The sequence below is a fragment of the Equus asinus genome, chromosome X, assembly GCF_041296235.1.
Source record: "Equus asinus isolate D_3611 breed Donkey chromosome X, EquAss-T2T_v2, whole genome shotgun sequence".
In the NCBI taxonomy this organism is placed as follows: domain Eukaryota; kingdom Metazoa; phylum Chordata; class Mammalia; order Perissodactyla; family Equidae; genus Equus; species Equus asinus.
In genome coordinates, this window is record NC_091820.1 from 17,494,243 (window position 1) to 17,516,695 (window position 22,453).

A 22,453-nucleotide genomic window follows, 5' to 3' on the forward strand; every position below is an offset into this window, starting at 1 on the left:
ACTTCACACAATTTGGTTTCCTGGAATAAACTTTATACACAGGAGTATAAAAAAGTTAACACAAATTTAGGAAGAATACAATGTTAAGTGCCAATCAGTTAACTGAACAAATATTTATTGAACCACTCACTAGATATTATTCTAGGGCTGGGAATCCAACGATGAATAAGCTTCTAGCTCCCAATTATTTAATGATTTAAAAATTAATTCATAAGAAAAAGTAGATATGTAAATAACAATTTGAACAGTGTAATATATGATAGAATAGAGGTGAACACAGGGTTCTCTGGGAACAGGACTGTGTAAAAATATTTATAGAGCTAAGCAATGAAAGAATTACAATGCCCTCAGCTGTGAAATCAAAATAATAATAAAAAATGAATAAGGTAGACAACTCAATAGGAAATTGGGCAGATGACTTGAACTTGTTCATAAAAAAGGATATCCAAATTGCCAATAAATATATGAAAAGGTACTTTATTCATTAAGGAAATGCAAATTAAAACCCCAGTGTGGTTCATTTATATACCTCTCGCTACAGAATGGCTAAAATAAAAAAGGATTTAGACAAGCAGAACTCTCATATACTGGAGGTGCCATTATAAATTGGTATGGCCACTTTGGAAAACTATTAGGCAATGTCTTCTAAAGGTAAATTTATGTTTGTCCTATGACCTAGCAATTCCACTTCTAGGTATTAAGTTGCCATCTTAGTAGGTCACAAATGGTTGAATATTGCCAATTTCATATTGTTCAACCTAATATATACCCAAGAGAAATGCACACGTATGTTCGTGAAAAGACATGTAGAAGAATGTTCACAGAAGCACTGTTTGTAATAGTCCAAAACTGGAAACTATCCAGATGCCCATCAATGGTAGGGTAAGTAAATAATTGAATATTAGCCTACAATAACAAAAACAAACTACAAGTACATATATATGAGTGTTTATCACAGACATAATATTGAATGAAAGAAGCCAAACATAAAAGAGAACATATTTTATGATTCTATTTATATGAAACATAAAAATATATAAAACTAATCTATGCTATTAGAAGTCAGGGGAATGGTTGCCCTTTAAGGGTTAGTGAACAGAAGGTCCCACAAGGGGGCTTTTGAGGTACTGGTAATATTAGGTTTCTTGTCTGGATGCTATCTATATTTATGATTTGAACGCTTTATGTGTATTTCACTGTAAAGTTTTAAAAAAATAACAGTAAATACAAGAAAGCCCACATAAGTTCTGATATTTCCCCCATGATAACTACTTTGATGCTTTTTGAGGGAAATAATATCAAATTCTTTCAAAAATCTTTTTTCTGCCCATTTTTTGAACTCTTGCTTTGCTGGTACTCTTGCATTTGTAATAGCAACTTAAGTAAGAGACTAGACCAGGTGTGGGGTCTGTCTGGGAAGCCTTCTTGAAAGAGATGAAGCTGGACCTGAATTTTGTAGCATCCATTTGAGGCAGCCAGGGGAGCAAGTGGAGAGCAGAGAGTTCCAGGCAGAAAGGCGAGGCTGCTGGCAAGCATGAAGTTGTGGTGAGGGAAAAAAGAACCCATTGGGAGGGGCCAGAAATGGCTTGCTACAGCTGGAACTTAAAGAGTGGCCGAGGAGGGGTTAGTAGTGGTAAGAAAGATAGTTTGGCAGAGGCCAGATTGAGAAGGGCCTGGAAGGGTTATGCTACTGTTTGGACTTGATCCTGTGGGCATCTGGGAGCCAGTGAACAATTTAAACCAGTGACACAATTAGGTTTCTCTTTAATTAAGAGTAAGCTGGTGATGGTGTGAAGGCCACTTGGAGAGGGATAAGACTGAAGCCTGGGGGACCAGTTAAGAGGCCATGCCAATAATTCATGGGAGATATGATGTGCTGGTGGCATGGGATGGAGAGGTGGGGAGAGAAATGAGAGCTATTGAAGAGACAACTGTCCAGACGGGACTTGATAATTGACGGGTTTGGAATTGATATGTAGGCATGGTGCTTTTTTTCTCGAGAAAAAAATTGGAACTTCTAATTTGATAAATGATGAAACACATCTGTCTTTCCCCCTTTAATACTGTTCTACAGTGACAGAGGTCAAAGGATATTGCTGTGACGAACAAGAGAAAGCTTATCAATTACTTCCCATTGCTTCTTAGAATGAAAACTCAATGACACGTTTCATATTTTTTCAGTGGAGGATTCTGTAGGTCGTGTTATGCACTAGCACGCAAACTTCTTGATTTTGCCAAATGAGTCAGTTGAGAGGGAAAAGGTAATTTATCCAAGAAGCCCTGTGTTTAATGCCATTCTGGAAATAGAAAAAATGTTGAACCTGTATTCAGTGTCGTATACTGTTGTAAACAAAAAACAATTGTGCATGTGTTTATATGATTATTTAGGTACAAAAATTTGTATACACACATATGAATAAACATACACATATGTATATATACACTTGCACATATATATATATGCACACTGGAAACCTATACTACTATGCAATACCCTTGAGATTTTAGATACAGAGATTATCTAGTATATAAAGAATAACAAATTTTTATTTAATTTCCCTCTCTTTTTAAGGGTTACATTTGGGTGGGAGAGGATCTGGAGGATATTTTCCTTACTTTAATTACCTCATTGAGTTTCCTTCCTTTCAATTTTGGTTTTTATAAATGGGAACACTGCATTAATCTATTCTAATTAAAAACCAGCCATGCAACCCTTCAGTTAAAGAAACAATTTTCAGTCTGCCTAGGATACCATTTTGTCAGAAATTGCCTCTATTGCTTTTGGAATTAACACCACTGCAGTGCTGTGGTGACCACTGGGCAACAGCTTTACTAGTTGATTTTATGCTAAAAATATCAGGAATTGGCCAAGAGTCTTTGCTCTGGAGAAGGGTTCAGAGCTCTTCCATGGGGGCCTAACAGAGTGTGGACATTTCTATTCCTACAGTAAAAGAAGAGGGGGAGTTATGGAAGGGGCGACAAGGAAAGACCTAAGTTCATCTCCTGCTTGTCCACAGAATAGCTCTTCACCTTCCGGCTGCCAGAGGAGCTATGCTATTCTTAGCCATCTCCTGCAAAGGTAATTACACAAAACCCCTCTGAAACCCATTTCCGCATTTGTCCAAGAAATTCTTTCATCTTTCGTAAATCCCCCGTGCTGTAACTAAGCCCTGGTCTGCCCTTGCCAGATGGGAGGACAGCCAGGCTTCCTCTCTCCAACAGAGCCCTTTCTGTACCTGAAGATGATTATCTCATCGTCACGCCACCCTCCTTCCCCTTCTCCAGACTGAAAATATTCATCTTTAGCTTTTTCCTTGTCCTTCTCCTTCTTGTCATTTCTATGAGTCCCTTCCTTTTAGGTATTGCTAAACACTTTTCAGAACTGGACCTAATACTGTGCAAAGAGCAGTGATCTTGCTCTCCAACTGATGAGGAAAAGGTAGAATTAAACAGGGTCTGGGAAGGCAACAGAGAGAGTTGGGGCAGGTGCCTCTTGCCCACAGCTGTGGAGGAAAGCCAAGTACAATTGAGTTATGGGTCGGAAAGCGTAGATGTCAGTAGAAAATCAAGGCCCCCAATCCAAGGTAGCATCTTCCAAAAATAATGCCAAGTCCAAAGGCCTTGCTAGTCCAAAAGCCCAGAGAGAATCCAGCAGAATTACTCAGTGAGGGGAGCAGCCTGAACGTGGGTTGGGGTAGTGAGTGAGCAGCTGCAGCCTTAAAATTCAAGACTTACTGTCATGAAGTTGGGAGGGGCAGGCATCTTCCAAACAGCTGAAGAATTGATCAGTAGTGAGTTCAGGATACTGTTCTGATTACCTTTCCAGAGTGAGACAAAATTCCTCCATGTCAGTAAAAGTAGGCCTCAGACTTGCTGGTGGACCAGAACCAAACTTATGCAGATGTTGAGTAAGCAGATGTGCCTCAGGCCAAATGGTTCCTCCCTAATTGGACCATGTGATAGTCTTTGGGGCTTGAAAACTTGGAATCTTCTCTCTCCCTCCTCTCTGTTGCCTGCTCCCATTGAGTGAGTCACCCAACTGTGGCCTTTCAATGTCTCCTTCATGCTCATTCCTTTTGGCTTCTATTTCCCCACTCAGACCTGAATAATCTCAGTCCTGAACTGTAAATTGCTTCCTCATAGGACTTTCTGATTCCTGTCTCAGTTTGCCAATCTACATTATGCTCTGCTTCCTTTCTTTTATGTCTTTACTTGATGATTTTGAATTGCCTATAGGGATAAGTTTAAACCCTTCATTAGTCCTTCCAGACCTTCCAACATTTGGCCCTAAACTACCTTTCCCAGCTGTATCTCCCACTGCTTCCTTATATGAGCCCTCTGTTGAGTCAAGCCTATTGCCCTTGAACACACCTGCTTTCCACATCTGTTTTTGTCCATGTTGTTCCCCTGACTTGGAAGGCCAGTCACTCTCTTCTCTGCCCATTTAAATTCTATCTTTAAAGATGCAGATCCAGTCTTAGTTCATCCAAGATCATCTTGGCCAGAAGTTCTCTACATCCCCAGAACTCTTATAGCACTTTCTGTCCATTTCCCTCAACCAACCCTGCACTGTCCTGGCTTGTTAGTTGGCTTTCATATGTGCTTATTGGCTTCCTTGTCTAGAGTTTTAAATACTTTGATGGCAAAAGTGGGCTTTTAGCGATAAGGATATCACTCTAAACAGCTTAGCATTGTCCTGAAGGTACAGAATTTGCTGTGGATTCAGTGTAGTTACAAGGCTACAGCGCAGTGATTCTCAATATTTTTCAAAAATGAGAATCCCTTTGTTCCCTTTTCATTGTCAAAAAATTTTTATCTCCCATGTGTGTCGTGATTCACTAATTGAAATTAAAAAGACAAAATGACCAGAAGCTTTTGTGAATTTGATAATGCTTTACAGTGAAGTTTTATTTAAGTATAGCAACACCCACATGTATTTGAAAATTAGTAGTGTGGTATTCTAAGATGTTTTTATCTGTTTGGTTTACAAATAATTCTTAGCATGTGGTTTTGCTGATCCTTGCAATAATGTTGGCTTCCCATGTGTCCTGCTGCCCCATGTTCTTCTTATTCGCATCTCATCAGGCTGTTGTGAGGATTAAATGAGATACCATATGTTAGGTGTGTGGCACAATGCTTGGTATTTAAGTGATAGTGACTTTTCTTTCCCTTCCCCATTCCACCATCAGGCAGTTTTGAAGATGAAGTTCTGGGACCTTTTGGGCAATTCGATTTGGATGGGACAGAATTTGGGGCAGTGAATGTGGGGAGGGCAGGCAGTGTCTCAGAGAGGGAAGGTGAAAAGATATTAAAGAGCAGCAGTTCTCAGGACTCCTCTATCCTCTCAAATATTATTGAGGACCCCAAAGAGCTTTTGTTTATGTGGAGTACATATATAGACAAACTTTAAAAATATTTATTATTTCATTTAAAAATAACTAATAAACCATTACATATGAACATAACACATTTTTATGAAAAATATATTTTCCAAAAGAAAAAAAGTTAGTGAGAAGAGTGGCATTGTTTTACATTTTTGCAAATCTCTTTAATGCCTGGTTTAATAGAAGGTAGCTGAATTCTCATATCTGCTTCTGCATTCAATCTTTCATGATATTTAGTTTTGGTGAAACATAGGAAGAAAATCCAGTTTCATACAGATATATTGTTGGCAAAGGGAGGAATATTAGAAAAGCCTTTCAGGTAATTGTGAATATTCTTCTTTGAGACTAAACCAAAACTCAACAAGTGGTAGTCTCTTAAAGTTTAATTGCAATATAGAATCTGAAACATATCAATGAAGTTTTCATACTCTGTTATACCAAAATCCATTGCTGTCTTGATTTGAAATGGATTTTCTAATCATGCATGATTTTGTAACATCAACCATTGGTCATTTGGAAAATATTGGTTCACTGAGTTATGCAGAGCTTCCAAATGTTGACATATTTCATTATACAATTTCAAAAAATTACGTTCATTGTTAATCACCACTGATCTCATCAGATAAGTCTTTAGCACCAGAAAACTGTCAGGATCATGGTGGCAGATACAAGATTTTCAAACTTCTAATTTTCATTCAAAAGCTTCAATTTTATAATTGGCAACAAATACTGTCAGTTGTTTTCCTTGCAGTGATGGGCTAACTTTGCTCATTTTTGAGAAAATGTCTGCCGAATACCCAAGTTTGAAGAGCCATAGTTTGTCAGTTGCTCCTTCAAGTAAAAATAGTATTCCACAATAAAAAGCAGATGGTTCAATTCAACTTCTTCCAACTCAAATGATGGCATAAATGCTTTCTTTGGGACAGCCATCGTACTTTGGCATGCAGCAAAAGTGCTTTATGTATACTTTCCATTTTGTCGCACAAAATATGAAAAAGATGTGTACTCAATGGTTGAGATTTAATATAATTAATAACTTTTAGAATGCCGTCAAGGACATTCTTAAGTGAAACTAGCATTTTCTTTTTAGTGTGTGGCAATAAAAAATACAGTGACTACGAGTAGTTCGGTACCATTGCCTTGCTTTGTGCTAAGATGCCAGCAGTTTTATCCACCATTGCTTTTGCACTATCATTGCAAATGTCAAACAGTGAAAAAAGCAAATAACATCTTAGTATTATTATGAAAATAGTTTTGACCTGAAGGACCCTCAGAAAGGGCCTTGGGAATCCCTAGGGGTCTGTGGACCACATTTTGAGAACCACTGCTCTAAACTTTTGCAAAGGGCCAGCCCTCTTAGGATGGAAAATAGAGCTCCCAGCACATTTGGGAGGAGAGCTGAGGTCTTTTTCACACAGGGCAATTTGCCTTACTTTTTGGAACCTGAGATGGACTTTTTTTTCTCTTTGTAGAAGTGAAGACATCTGGCTTGGGAGCATGATGATTCTCCACTCACCTTTAAACTGCCTCAGCTATTACTGAGTCTCTGGCAGTGATATGTTGATTATGTGAATTTAAAGCCCACAGGAGCCAGAGGAATGACAGATCAGATTCCCTTAAACGAGAAATAAAATCCAGGAGCCTGGCAGCAGGACATACGGCTCTCACTCCCGCTGACCTTTGGTGTCACTCTGGTAGAATGACTGCTTCTGGGCCAGATGGCCTGTGGCTTAAACGGAGATGTCTCAACCTGCTTCCTAGCATTAATTGTGCACATTGATGCTCCTTCATTGTGCAGTTCATAATTCTTCATAGTCAACCTCATTTAGATTTTTTTTGAGCCAGCCAAATTCTAACAGGCCTTCATGAATCCAAGCAATTTCAAAAGGTCCAATTTCTTTTAAATTTCTAAACCCAAACCTTTTTATATCCGATCACTGTTACAGGCTGACAGACACTGACTCTCTCTTTTGTCAATGGAATGTAAGTCTAGCAACTTTTAAGAGCAAGGAGATTGAAGGACAGAGTCTCTTTGCCCTAAAGGAGGTGGCTGGATGGAAGCCCATTTAACTTTTTGTTTAAAGGCACTAAATAAGGATCAATTTGTAAAGGCAGCTTTTCAAGTGTAGCAAGATAGCTTCTTAAATCTGATGGGGATAAATGGAAGGTCAATACCCTTTATCTTATCAACAATTTCACCAAATAATATTTATTAAGGGCTTTCAGGTCAGGCTTCTCTGCTATAAACAAGCAAATACTTCAAGCAGAGCTACTGGAAGTGCTGAGCCAGAGCAGCTCCTAGGTGTGGGGTGTCTAGACTAGAAGTGAACATCGCTTGTCTGTGGTGAAGCAAGCTCAAAAACCTAACTTAGAATGTATTTATTTGTTTGTAAAATAATTTGAAGTAGACTCAATGGGCAACAAAAGCAAATTTAGCTAACTGGGAACGAGAGCTGGCTTTTTTCACTCAGGGTCATGTGTAAGGACAACATTCTGTCATGTGAGGAATGTCTCAGTTAGACAGAAAATCACTGGTTCCAGGAAAGGAGAAAATAAGTTATGGACATTATATTTGACAGACTTTTCTCCCTTTGTGTTTAAAGTGTTTGGGTTTTATGCGCATCACTAAAAAAAATACTGAGCTGTCATAAAGAGCCTGGCAAACAAGTAATTGTAATTATAAAATGGGAACATTTGCATATGTTTTAGTGCTGTAAGTTTTAGTTTTTGCTCAGATTCTGGTTCACTGTTTATATAGGGGCAGAATATCCATGCTTTTTGTAAGAACCACTTTGGCTTATTAAATAGTACAGCGTTTTTTTAAGCCAACAAAATTTCAAATTATCTAAAATTCAAATCAACATGTAATGGGAGGCCTGGCTTGAGAGAATAAAACGTGTGTGCCGTAGTGTTTGGGCAGGTTAGGTGTGTTTGGAGAGACTATGAGATGGGCCCATAAAGAATTTATTTGCATAAGGGATGAAGTTGCCTCCTGGGAGTCAATGAATCCCAAGAGAGGATAGCATTGCTGGAATACCGAAAAGGTTCAAGAACTAGGGCAGGGTGTCAGAAGTGAGCGGTATCGTATATTCAAACTTAAACCAGCTACTGTGAGCTTGCCCTGCCTGAGTCCTTGTGGGGATGAGGGGGGCAATAATTAAGAGCAAGTAAAAACTAAAAGAGTGATTTCAGAAAAACCTCTTTAACACATTGGAGAGTGTTAAGTCTGAAGTGCTTTGTAGCCCATGTAATAGAGTGAAAGAAAAGAGGGCAAAAAAGTGCATTTATCTTCTTGGACTTAGCAGCATCTTCAGCGAGTATTGTTTCTTTGCTGGGGCAGCAATGACTTTGAGCATTGGTGGGCACTGGTGACTTTGGTGATTATCTGGGCATTGTTGTGTTTTCACCATTGGTGTAGCGAAGAACCAACACTCCAACAAACCAGACCAGAGAAAACAACATTATGAGAATTCAACATAATTCGCAGTCACCATGTAAAACAATAATGGGACTGGGAATAGTTTTCTGTTCCTATATTAATTCTGAGAATAAGCAAACTTAGCTGCGTGTTCCAGGAAATACTTTTTCCTGAAAGATAAAATTGTGAGCCAACTAAAAGAATTTACTTAACAAGAATAACATATTCCCCATCAATACTCACTTCAATATTCTCACCTCTCTCTGCCTACCAGTCCCTAGCTGCCATGTTATAAATCTGCCCAATTCACCTTGCAGGACCTGCCCTAGAATCAGCCCGCCCAGTCCCTAGTATCCTACCCTGCCATCTCCCTTCTGAGACGCTATTTGGACTCTGTTAAGGTAGTGTTCTCCATACTACAGTAAGTCTAAAAAACTTCACTGTGATTGATAAATGTTTTCTCTGGTGTTTTTTGGGAGACTTGACAGTTGGCAAAGCCAAAAGGGTGAATGTCTGCACATTCAGAAGAGACCCCGTGAGGTGTACAGGAGCTACAATCATGGGTAGGGGTGGAGCCAAGTAAAAATGGTTTGTTGCTATTTTTGTGGTCCAGTTTCTACTTGCAGGAAGGTAAGACCTGGGGAAACTTGGCCTAAATAGCCATAATCATTCTTTAAGCAAGAGCAAATGTCTAGCCCTGTGAAATTACCATGTTCACTACTTTTTACATGATTCTTCCTTGATAAGATAAATACAGTGCTCCCTTCCTTCAGACAAAGGTGATTATAAATTCATTGTATCATGATAAAATTTTAAAGGGGTGTGTGTGTTTGTGTGTGTGTGTGTGTGTGTGAATATGCCTGTATACACACATACACACACACCATTGAGGGATTTAGGGCAGTTTATAAAAATACAATAGGATAAAAATAAATAAGGCAGTCCCAGAAGGCAACACTCTGTGGGGCCTGCTTGGCGCTTATTCTTTTGGCTACTGCTGCCCTCCCCTTCCCCATCCCCATCAGTCTCTTTTCCCACAGTTCAAGGCCACTTTCTCTTATGGCACATGAAGAGCGGCCTTAACAACCTCAACACTGAAGCTCTTTCTCCCCTTGTCCAAACTCTGCCTGACTTCCTCCCCAGAGTGGTGGGATAGGGCAGGGGAGAGGGCAAGGAAGCACCTGGAGGTCAAAGCTACACCGGGCATGGGAGCGATCTGATCTCACGTCCACCTCCTGGGCTCAGGAAGGTTGTGCTGTGCATGCGGAGTCATTGACTTCGGCTCCCAGGTGCCTTGAGAGCTAAAACATGGATCACGCTGACACTCTTAATGGGTTACCAGGCACTGAGAGTTCTGGATCATCAGGTGGCCTTGATGTTTGAAGACAAATTCCTTGAAAGCTCATCTCCAAGCAAGTTAGCAAAGGCAAATCTGTGTCTCAAACTCAAAGGACTGTGAGCGGGCTGCCTGCCGGTGAAGAAGAATTTGAATGTGACAAATAAGGGCAGTATGACTGTAAAGGAGGGGAACCATTGGGAAAAAAGAAAAAATTTCCCAAATGCCTTTGGGAAGACTTTTAGATAAACGTGATAGGTGAAAGGATGATTCACCACTTAATTTCTGTGACAAATATGATTTGCTTATTAAAATCTATGGGCGAATGATTCTGTACAAGCCTGCTTTTTGCTATGACTGTACTAATTTATACAACAAAAACAAAACAAAAACTAAACAGCAGTAAGATGTGTCCCGGCTGTGGTATTCCTGTGCTGCAAATTGAGGAGTGTACATGAGGTTCTGTCTTCTTGTGTGGCACTGTCCAAGGATGCAAGAGGACGTATTTGTCTCAAAGAGACTTACAAGCTCTTATCAACCTCTGCCATAAGAGGGCTGGAAAACTTACCTGTGCTCCACTTGAATAAGTTCATCCTTGTATTGCCTCACCAACAACTGGAATCCCTGAAATGCTGCTAGACAAGAACCATATGAGCCGTATTTCGCCAGAGCAGCACACCATGATCTCACCACCTCTTGTGGAATATGTGCCACACACGCATGATAATCAGCCACATGGGGATCTTTGTGCCCGTCTAGCAGAATTGTCTCCACCCCCACCTTCTTTGGTCCATCAGGAAACCATTAGTATTTCAACAAGAGAACGCAGCAGTTTAATAATCATCCCTATTCAGGATGATTCAAATTTTGGTGCTAAAGAACCATCATCTCCTGCCCCAGCACCTGCTCACCATCATCTTGCATATCAAAGTCAACCAGTGATATCATGCCCTTCTCATATGATGCCTCCGGAGCAACACCTACCACCTCCATCTCCTCCACCACCACCAAGCCATCCAATGTCATATTCTCTCCAGAATTCAGGTACTCCTCACCTGGTTTGCAGTTAAGTGCCGCCTCCACCCATGACTTCTGATCCATCACCAATGACTTCTTCCTCTGGATGTATTATTGCCCAGGTGCCACCTTATATTACTCCTCCTCCTCCAAGGTCTCCTCTGTCTCAAAATGGTGGTCCACCTGTAAGGGAATTCCCTTTGAACCGTTGTAATCCTAACTCTTTATCCAAGTTCATTGAAGAACAAGAAACTCTGAGCCCTCCATTTACACAACCAGATGGAACAAATCCTGGTATATGGCGTGTATCAAAAGAACATTTACCTCCTCCACCAATGCAAGCTCCACCTTCCCCATTTCCACTGCCTGGCTCACATTCAGATCAGACAAGATATAGACCATATTAACAATGATAATAGTATTTTGAACTGAAGAGCTGATAAGGAAAAAACCTTAAATATAGTCAATCTTTTAATTAAACTTTGACCATTTTGGGAAGGAAAAGCTGTAAAACACTGAGGATCTTGTCTCTTAAAATGGTTTAAGCCTTGACTTTACCATTTATTTCAAGTTCTATAACGTAGTGTGGATAAATGGCTCAGCTGAGCATAGCTGTATTTTAACAACTTTGTTCCCTTAGTGTGGGAAATTGACCCAGAGGTGACCTTTTGTAATATGAATTCCTGAAATAAGTGTGCATTGTTCCACTTTCAAAAGTATTGTTTTTGTTTATTTTTTTTGTGATTATTTTGTTAACCTGTGTCAAAGGTTTAAATTTCAATATGGTTGTAAAAATGCCATTTTTATGTGAATTTAAGCACAGTCACATACTGTTTTTTTAAAAAACCATGTTTTACTACTAATTTCACAAAGTACAATAAAAATCCTACAAGTGAAAATCTAGAATATACTGTAAGGCAGACAGCTAAATGATAGAGAATTATTTTACATTTTAGGCACTGAAATTTTGAGGTATAATAAGTATATAATGCCTTTCATTTGGATGCCTTTCATTTCTAGGCAGCCCCAGAAGCACCAAAATACATCGGAATTCCAGTACTATGATAGATTTATGTTTGTAATGTTAAAAGGCATTACTAAATCATTTGGAAAGATATGGCTAAAGTAATTGACTCTGTAGGCTCCAAGCTAGTGGGGATGCTGTTACTTGTTAATACTTTTTTTCGGAATGGTTGGAATCACATAATGCACCACACTTCTTAGTCTTAAGTAACGTTATATTATAGCACTGTTTAAATGGTGTCATTTGGATGAAGTGTGTGCTACTCTGCTCATTGTCTTAAACTAAATATTTAGGGCTGAATAGACTTTAGTATAATTCCTCATTTCATGGTAGAGTTTGGTCCCCTTCTTATGGTTTCTTGTTTATTGGGTTTTAAACTACAACTTAAGTGCCATGGAGGAATTTGAATAATGTATTTATGATAGGCATTCTTATAGTTACAACTTGCATTTGCTTGGGTTTCATTATTGTGTGATAAATGTTTTCCCTCTAAATTGAAATAAAACACTATTCTTTCCTATTTCTTTTACTGGTAAAGGATTCTAAACTTGGAACATTTTATCATGAAGTTAACAGTGAAGACTCCCAGATGACTTTGTATTGGAGAAGAGAAAAGTAATGGCTAAACTATATGAATTTCACTGCTTTATAAGGTGCCTTTAGAATCACTTTTGCGTCACAGGGACTTGTTATATTCCTGCTAAGGTGACCACTTACACTTTATACAGAATTCATATGGATGAATTAAGATTCTTAGGGTATTATTATATATCATTTGAATAAACCATCATGAAGTTTTCCTCCCCAAATGGTACCTAATATAAACATGAAATGTCTAGTGTATGGATACAATCTGTTAGATAGTTTATAGCATATAAATTTAGAACATATTTCTTTTTGGCAAAGGATGAACTGATGGCTAATTTATCATTTTATTCTGTTGGATAAAGGCAAAACCAAATTCTTATTTTGGCTGATCAGATGCAAACATATCTATGAGCTTAGAGCTGAAGTTAGAAATAACATAAATGGCCATTTTAACCTTGACCAGCCTAAAATAACTAATATACTTTTTTGAAAAAGTAAGTGATTTTTCACACCTAGCAATTTGAGAATCCAGTGTTAATGCAATATTTCTAGTGAGAAAGCCTTGTTATTAGAAGTACTGAGTGTAATAGTGTGAAATATTAGTGGTAAATGCTTCTATCATATTATTGTATGTCCTTGGACTGGTACAAACTTGATTCCTTTTTTTGCCTGAGTTCAGAAGCTGTTATAATATTACCGTTAAAATACAGCACCGTTCTTTGTTTCCTGTAATAAAAAAAATAGCCAAATTCACTGTAAGTCTTCTCAGCTATCTGTGAAGAGCTCTCCTGCTTTTATTGAAATTCACTAGGGTTGAATGCGGCATGAAACCACTTAGATGATGTATTGGATCAAAAAATCAGTATTGTGATAAAATTTCACATGTTAAAAGAGGTAGACTTTTAAAAAATGGTGTATTTTGAGTTAGGTTTAGGAAATATATGTTATTCAGCAAAGCAGATCAGATGGATGTGTTGTAGCGGACAGAATTTTTAAACAGCCTTAGATATGAATTCATCGAGTTGTTGTTTGAATGACTGTGGTGAGTAGAAAGATAACAAAATTACTGTTAATGTTTGTTTCTTTAAGGAAAAAAAAATGTGAATCCTACCTTATGTCAGAGGAGGCTTTGAAGCTATAATGGACACAGATCTAAATTAAAGGTATGTACAATGCATTGTATTACTCTGAAGATTGCTGAGGTGGCAGTTTAATTGTTAAACACAATAAAATGGATGCATAAATACTAAAAAATAATACTTATAAAAAAGAAAAATAAATATCAGGGAAAGGGAAAATGAAGGTAGAATAAGTAGTAAAATCAAGCCCAAGTTAGACTTGGGATGAAAAAAATTCGAACCAGAAAATCTTGCACTGTTGCTAATGGTGGATGAAATGTGGTTAAAGCAAAGAGGCAAAATAAAAAACACATACATTTCACGGAGAGCATAAATCTGATGCTGAGAGGAAGTTTTGTGGGTGCCCGTGAGATGGTCACTGTGTAATATAGGGTGGTGGTTCCTGATTCTGACAGCAGGAGAGAATCTCCTGGAGAGTCAGCTAAAAATAGCAGCCTTTGCCTTATTTCCACAAGCTTCTGATTCAGTAGGTTTGCAGGATGGATGGGGCTTAGTAATCTGTGCTTTCAGCAAGTAGGTTGGGTGATTTGGAAGCAGCTGCCTGACAAATTTAGTCACTGGTCACCCAGTCTCCATTCTCAGCAGCCTACCCTCCTTTCTGTACACAGCAACCAAGGTAATCATTTGAGAATGGAAACTGGCCCTCAGGTGGGTTTGCATTGCACTTCAGGTTCCAATTCCTTATTCATGACTGTATCCGATTAGACTCCTAGTGAATTTTCCAAACTCATGACCTACCATTCTTTCCTCATTCCCTCTATTCTAGCCATACAACCTTTTCTTTGATCCTCAGACCGCCAAGCTCACTTCTGCCTCAGCATTTTGTACTTCCTGTTTTTTTCTGCCAGGACCATCTTCCCACGGGTCTTCATATGGCTGGTTTTCTTACTTCATGTCTTTGTTCAGATGCCTTCCTTGCCACTCTGTGGAAAATAGCACCACCCCCCACCATCCCTCTGTATCTCCTAACCCTGCTTTATTTTTTTCTATGGCATTATTACTTCTTGTTATTATATAACAAACTGCTTTCTTATTTTTGTTTCCTCGATGAGCGTGTCATCTCCCAGAGAGGAAGGTCTTTGTACTGGTTCATCAAAGAAAGACAAAGAGTGTTATGTAATTATAAAACAATTTCATTTTTGTTTCCTACTGTTTGCTGCTGCTTCTTTTTACATTTTATTTTTCCCCAGGTGAAAACTGGGGCCATCTCATGACTTTTCTCTACACTCTTAGATGATAGAAAGCCCTGTGGTCCATAACTGAAATGTCTAGTCAGATGAAATGCTCCAACTTCGGAATTGACTTAAGGGTGAGGCCTTTTCTCCCTTCCCCAGCTGAGGCTGGTGGAAAACTAGCAATTGGGGGAGAATGTTGTGGTCAACTTCGTGCCTTACCCACATTTGCTTTTATTTCTTCTCCCCTATTTCACTAGATGGAGGTCTTGGTCCTCCAGAGTCACAGTGCAAGGGATTGGGGGAGGAGAGGTGGGGGAAGTAGAAAAGGTCTTACTTGATTGGTAGTGTCTGAAACTGGGTTAGTGCTTTCTGGGTCTGACTACAGATTTTAAGAATTGATCCTTTCTTTCATGGGCACTTTTGTAGTTGATAAGAATTGCTCTCATTGTTTTGGATCTCTCCCAGTAGTTCCCTTGATGAAGATGAATGCATCTTTTTTCCAGTTAGTTCCTTATTTCTTCTTCAGACCCCGAGAATCTGGCACTACCTACAGCTTCTCTCCACTGAGTTTGTTCATCCCTCCAGGGGTTCTCTGGGACGGGGCCTAAGATGACCTCCATACTGGCTTCCTCTAGTGAGGGGCAATATGTGGCCCATGAGAAACACTTCCTTTTCTGGTTGTGCTGGCCATCCCAGTGTTGCCAGCTCCCTCTTCCTCAGCTGTCACAGAAATTAGTCAGCTTGTCTCCTGCAACTTAGATTTTCCAGACAACAGTCTAGAGTGTCCCTAATACTCCAGAGAACACATATTTAGCCCTTTCAATGGTCTCATTAAAGTGCTCCTCTCCTGGGAGGTGAAGTGGGACGCATTCTTTCATCCTTTCTTCCGAGTATGGAGGTGGTGGTGGGACTCATAGCTCAGCAAAATCCAGTGCCAGACTGTGTTCTGATTGGTCAGTGCCCATGCCATACTGTGTGTTAAATATTTTTATTATTTCTATAGATCCATCTATTCTTGATTTTCAAATGGCTCAGGAACCACAGATGGAAAAATGCAATCTGTTTGAATTGTGTCTACAAAAACTAAAGAAGGGGAAAAGTGGGTAATTAAATGGATAATTCAGAAAAAATGCCTCAGGTATTGGAATTTTCTTGGCAAAGTTTTATCTGAATCATTCTGAAAACTGTCGGAATTTGGCACATCTTGCCACAGTTCCAACAACATTATGTTAAATAAAATGATATGTTTTTTTTCTTTGACAGAATAGTCAATAGATACATTTTATTTCCAAAGGAAGAACTCAGTTTTATTTTCAGCATCTTTCAAGGTTAGACCTAGGTAAAAATGTGATATAGATGGAGTTCATATTTGGCTGGGATGAAGTGGGGGTGCAGAATCCTTTTTCATCTGCTGAATGAAACTAGTTTTTTCATCACATGTCATCACACAATGGGAAAGAGATCGACTACTTATTCATTGACCATCACTTGCTGTGTTTTACCTTTTTTCCTAATATTTGACTTGATTTTCTGTTTGGTTTATGCATGTGGTAGACTGGTTGTGAAATTGGCCTCAATTCTTCACCCCTTCCTATAGCTATATTCTTTCAATGTGTCTTCACAGTTCCTCTTACCAAGAGGTGGAATCTATTTTCTTGCCCCTTTGAATATGGGCTGGCCTTGTGGTTTGCTTTGGCCAATAGAAGATGATAGCAGTGTCAGTGTGCCAGTTCTGAGCCTAGAGGCCTCGGGTTCTTTCACTCTCAGAGCTCTGCCACCAGAGAACAAACTTGGCCTACTTTGCTGGAAGATAAGAGAACACACTGAGGAGAGCTCATTTTCTCATTCAAAGCCATTCTAGACCAGCCTAAAGTCAGCCAACCTCAAAAGATGTGTGAGTGCCCAGCCAAGGTTAGCAGAGCTATCAACCCAACCCACACCTGACCACAGACCTAAGCAGGAGCTCATCTGAGACCAGAAGAACCACTCTGATTACCTGTAGTTTTGTGAGCAATAATATAAATGCTTATTGTTTCAAGTCATTGAGTTTTCGGATGCTTTGTTACACAGCGATAGCTAACTCATACAAACCATTTTTGCCCTCACTTTCATCCTGTAGTCAGAGAATTACACACCGTCCAGTTTCACAATTAAAATTTGCTTTAATGTAAGGTATTTTTAAAACATAAATTGCAAATATCTGATGTTAAGACATGAGAAGAGTTCACCTTTGAAAGGGTTTAATATACTAAATATTTTCTTTAAGTTTTGTCATCTTCACATACTCATTTCCCAGTTTTCTCATTAATATCCAAGTTATAAGGATGATTAACTTTCAATAAACTGCATAGTAACCTTGAACAAATTGTGGAAGATTTAGCTTAAGCAGATATTACATATGCAGCTGGTGTTTCCTAGAGTCTTGGTGATGAAATTACTGAAGACTATATGCAAAGTCTTGTGCTTATCAGCATAAATCCTTATTCCAGATTTTCTCTTCTGAATTGGTATCTAGGGATCTCCTAAGTTTGTGGAAGCCATTTGTGCAATAGCTGTGATATAGTGGCCTGCTCTTACCTTGAAGATTTAGCTCTATGCTTTATGACTGATAGATCTGTATTCAGGGAGTATATAGAGCCATAGTCACTATGGTGCATATTCTTTATCTTTGCATCTGAGGAGGCTCAAGTGATTATGGGCTACAGTGTAGGCAAACCCTCCTTTTAACCCCATCCTTTCATGAGTCCCAACAATCTGAAATGGCTTTCTGAATCAATGTCCTAAAACTTTCTTTTCCTTGTTTAGTCCAACCTTCCCATCTCTCTCTATTTCAACCACATATGAGCAAGCTATTAGCCCCCCAGCCCTGCATAAGCCCAGATGTCTGTCACCAGGACTGACAGCACCTTGGATACCACTTGGCTGCATTTTCGACAGTGAGGAGGCAGTTGGGCAAACATCTATTTTAGGGACAGATGTATGCATAATCTTAGGTTTTCAGTTTAGAATATACTTAAAAATGTAATTAAAAATACTTTTATTTTTTATCAGGGAAAATAGCTTTAAAATAATTTTTGTGTTTTAGTTTGAAAAAGCAAGACATGCTCATTATTGAATATGTATACAATATAGGAAAGGATAAATAAAAATTAAAATTATCTGTAATTCTATAGGCGATTTTTTGTATATATTTTAATATACGTTTAGATGGTACTCTGTAAAAATTGTTTCCAAGTTTCTACCTTTTATACAACTCCTGTCTTTTATTAATAATTAATTCTTTAAACTAAATTTGTTAGAGGGTGAACTTTTAATTTTTATCTTTTAAAACCACATGACTTATTTGCATTTTAACATACAATAGCATTTGCTATGTTTTAGTCAGGGCTCAATGTATATAAATTATTTAGATTCTTAATGCAGTATCTGTATGGTTGCTTAAAATTGAAAACATTAACTCTGATTTACTTCACACTTTGCCTCTGTTTCGTTGCAATCAACATACCTGGTTCTTTCTCTAGGGTAAAGAAAGAACATACCCACAAGTCCATATATATTAATAGGAGAGAAAGAGCGAAGAAGTAGCCAACTCCAGAACAGGTACTTTGAGAAAGAGGACCTCAGTCCGTATAATTACCATTAGGTGTATTTTATCACAAATAAATCATTAGTAAATCCTTTCCTATTCTCTTTTTTCTTTTCTAACGCTATTGACTCTGAAAGGGGCTGGCCACACATTAGGCCAGGGAGGAGTGGGAGGACGCTGCACGCTGTTCTGTGAAAAGTATCTGATGAAAATAAAACTACTTTTGTTACTTTTTAAAAGTCTGTAAGTACAGATTTTTATTTGATTTGAACATTAAATTTCATTTTTGTTTTGATATACTAGCAACTCATAGCTGTTTACAACTATCATCTGGCTAACTTCCCTTGGATGTAATCCAGGCCCTTCAACCCCCATGAATCCATCACTGCATCATCGTCTCCCAGCCAGCAGACTCCTCTAGGGTTTCCTTTCTTGGTGAATGGTTCCTTTAGCCAATGAAATGTACAATCTAGAACCCTAATGGTCATCCTTTAGCCCTCCACACTCCTCCCTCACTCCCTATATTTAATTGGTAACCAAGGTCTGTAGATTCTGTCTTTGTGCTTCTCTCACAGCTATGGCAACCAAGCCATTGCCTTTACCACAGTGCAGGCATTCATCACTTCTCTGGGGACTGCTGGAAGTACCTTCTTATCGCTTTCCCTGCTTCTGATCTCATCACCAGCCTCCCTCATCCCACACAGCTGCCAAGTAAGCCCTCTCCCATGTAAGTCTGTTTATAGACACCAATATACAGCTCTAGCATTTGGGATAATGTTAAATTCCTTTGCTTAGCACAGAAGGGCCCTCATATCTGGCCTGTCGCCCTCTCTAGCCTCATTTCCCACCACTTGCCCATGGGCATCCTTTTCTCTAGTTGTGTATTTTCAGTGTCCTTCTAAAAAGACCAAAGCAGTTTCCCCCTTTGTGTCTTCCCATACAGGTTTCCCTCTGCCAGATATTCCTTTGTTTTTTCTCCCCGCTTTTATCTTTTCTGCTTTTTTAAAAATAAATTCTTCAAGTCTCAGCAGAAACATCACTTCTTTCTGAAACCTTTCTCCAATCAAGTGCATGATTTTGATGCTTCTGCACTGGATTACTGTGCCATTTGTATGTTTACATCATGCCAGTTTTCGAATTACATTTTAATTGATTATTTACATGCCTTTCTATTCCACTAGGCTAGTGGGTCTCAAAGTATGGTCCCCTGACCAGCAGCATCCGCTTCACCTGGGAATTTGTTAGGAAAGCAAATTCAGAGGCTTCACTCAAGATCAGAAAGTCTGGGGTGGAGCCCAGCAATTTGTGTTGGGGGCAAATCATTTAATATCTTTTGATAAGGGAAGACTGGCTGGCCATAGTGGCATGCTAAGAAACATGGGAAATATTTGGAAGATGCATGAATACTGCACAAATGCTTTCCTCCATGCCAACTTCAAGTGACTGGCAACAGAAGTCCAAAATGCCCCAAAGCATTTCAACACTTGTATTAATTTGCTGCTGTCACAAATTACCATGAATTTAGTGGCTTAAAACAACAAAAATTTATTATCCTGCAGTTTTGGAGGTCAGGATTCTGAAATAGGTCTCACTGGGTAAAATCAAGGCGCTGGCAGGGCCGAGTTCCTTCTGGAGGTTCTAGGGGACAATCCAGTTCCTCAATTTTTCCAGCTTCTAGAGGCCACCTGCATTCCTTGCTTGTGACCTCTTCCCCCATCTTCAAAGCTAGCCTTGGCTGGTTGAATCTTTCTCACGATGCATCTCTTTGGTTCTGACCTTCTACCCCCACCCCCCCTTCATATTTAAGGACTTGTGTGATTACATTGGGCCCACCTGGATGAGCCAAGCTAATCTTATTTTAAGGTCAGCTGATTAGCAACCTTAATTCCATCTTGCTATGTACCATAACATATTCAGAGATTCCAGGGATTAGGATGCGGACGTTTTGGGGGTGGAGGCATTATCCTGCCTACCATGACATTTATTCTTGACTTTTGGAGATTTAAATAAAATTGGTATTGCCTTTGCGTTAATGCAAGGCTCTTTGGAAAGATCTAGGATTCCCTTTTTTCATTGTTATTTCTTGTGAAGAAAGTGGTTTGAAAATTTGGTGATGATTTAGAGCATTTTATTGAAAAGAGATCCCTACTCCCAGGATTTATAGTTGTGAATGTAAAAATCTGAACTTCACTCAAGGTTACCCAGGAAAACATGCCTGAGTTGGCAGCTAGAGACCATGAGATCTATGAAAATAAGTGTATCAATATGTTAAAAATAAATCAGATTCAAATATTTAAAAAAGAGAAATAATGTGTTATCAAGTAACATATTTTTGGAGAAGGGGCGGGCAAACGCTTTTCAAAACGCTTTCTCAAGAATCTGGTTTTAGATCAAATTTGCCAAGTCTTTCATTCTTAGTATCCCTTTTCACCCACAGTTAAGGCCAGAGGTGTCCTGTAAAAAATTCCTTATATGTAAGAACCCCAGGTGATTGCTGAGATCAGCCTCTCACCTACCTCTGAGCCCCATCATCCAAAGCACTGTGGTCAGTGGCTGCCTTGTCACTCTGTTGGTTTTCCTCTCTCCATCTGGCTTGAGTTTGGTGCCTCTGTTCAATTGTCGGTGTGTCAGTCTGTCTTCATCCATGAGTATGTTCTGTCAGACAGCTCCAGTTCCGTGCTTCCCAGTTGAGAGTGATCCCCATCCCATTTTTGTGCCCAGCCCTGGCTTCCAGAACCTCATCCGTATCAGCAGCTTGGGTCACTAGTTTCCAAAGAGAGGTGTTCACCTCTTCAATTATGTAAATAAAATAAGTGTAAGAGACACAGAACATTTAAACAGCTATATCTTAACAGCTCTTAACTTCAGCTGCTGCCTCCAGGGGGCTATTTGAGAGTGGGGAACAGGAAGTAATCTTACAGGTAAGAGTGGCCTGAGTAATGGGGAGACTCTTGCAGGCAACCTTCAGACTCTAACTTTTTCTCTTCCCGCCTGAAGATAGAGAGGTCTACAGAACCTCTGCAGACACATTGTAGGAGGCTTTGCCTTGCAGGGATTTGGCAGAAGGTATTATAGAACCCATTTATACTGCAGAATACTTCATGTGTTTCATTTGTACAGATCTGTGCGCTAACAAATAGCAATGGAAATGGAACAGTAGAAGTGCACTTGATGAAGGCTGTGAATTTTAAATATTGAGCATTGATAAGGTAGCATTTGGAAACTGAGAATACTTTTCAAATGCAATATGTGTTACCTCTGATATGAGGGCAGGACCAGTCCAACATGGACCAGTTTGGACCAACATTGGGCAGTACAGAAATGTATTTGTGGACAATGCACCAGTAACATGGTGAGAAAGGAAGTGAATTGCTGCCAGAAAAGTCTTGCTAGGCTTAATTATCCTTAATCAGTGTTTTTACCCATTTCCTAGTGAGAAAGGATTGGTAGTTAAACAAGAATCCCTCTGAACCTCTCTGTGACTATGCATGCCCAATATCTGTAGTTGCCATGTTTATAGAATATGATTAACTATTAATCAAGCTGAGTTTATCCTCTACTGTGAATTCAATACTTAACTTTTAAAATCTTTACAAATCCTGAATTGAAAGTCCCCCTCAGATATTGTTAAGGAGAATAATGTGAACTAGGTAGGACCCACCCGACATTTCTAGTCACCACCTTACATCAAAATGGAAAGACCTGGCAAACAGCACCTTTAGCCATTGAAGTTGGCCAGAGTGAAATTTCCTTCAGTTTAAATGTCTTGGAGGTAGCAAAGATTGA

At 39.1% G+C, this 22,453-nt stretch overlaps 1 protein-coding gene across 1 annotated transcript; it reads left to right on the top strand.

The window, feature by feature from the left end:
- Positions 1 to 10,110: 10,110 nt before the first annotated feature.
- LOC106825200 (E3 ubiquitin-protein ligase Hakai) lies at positions 10,111 to 11,562 on the top strand. Its single transcript, XM_044763045.2, is given in 3 exon segments — positions 10,111 to 10,396; positions 10,399 to 10,517; positions 10,519 to 11,562. Coding segments are annotated over 3 exon segments (1,449 nt in total).
- The last annotated feature ends 10,891 nt before the right edge of the window (positions 11,563 to 22,453 follow it).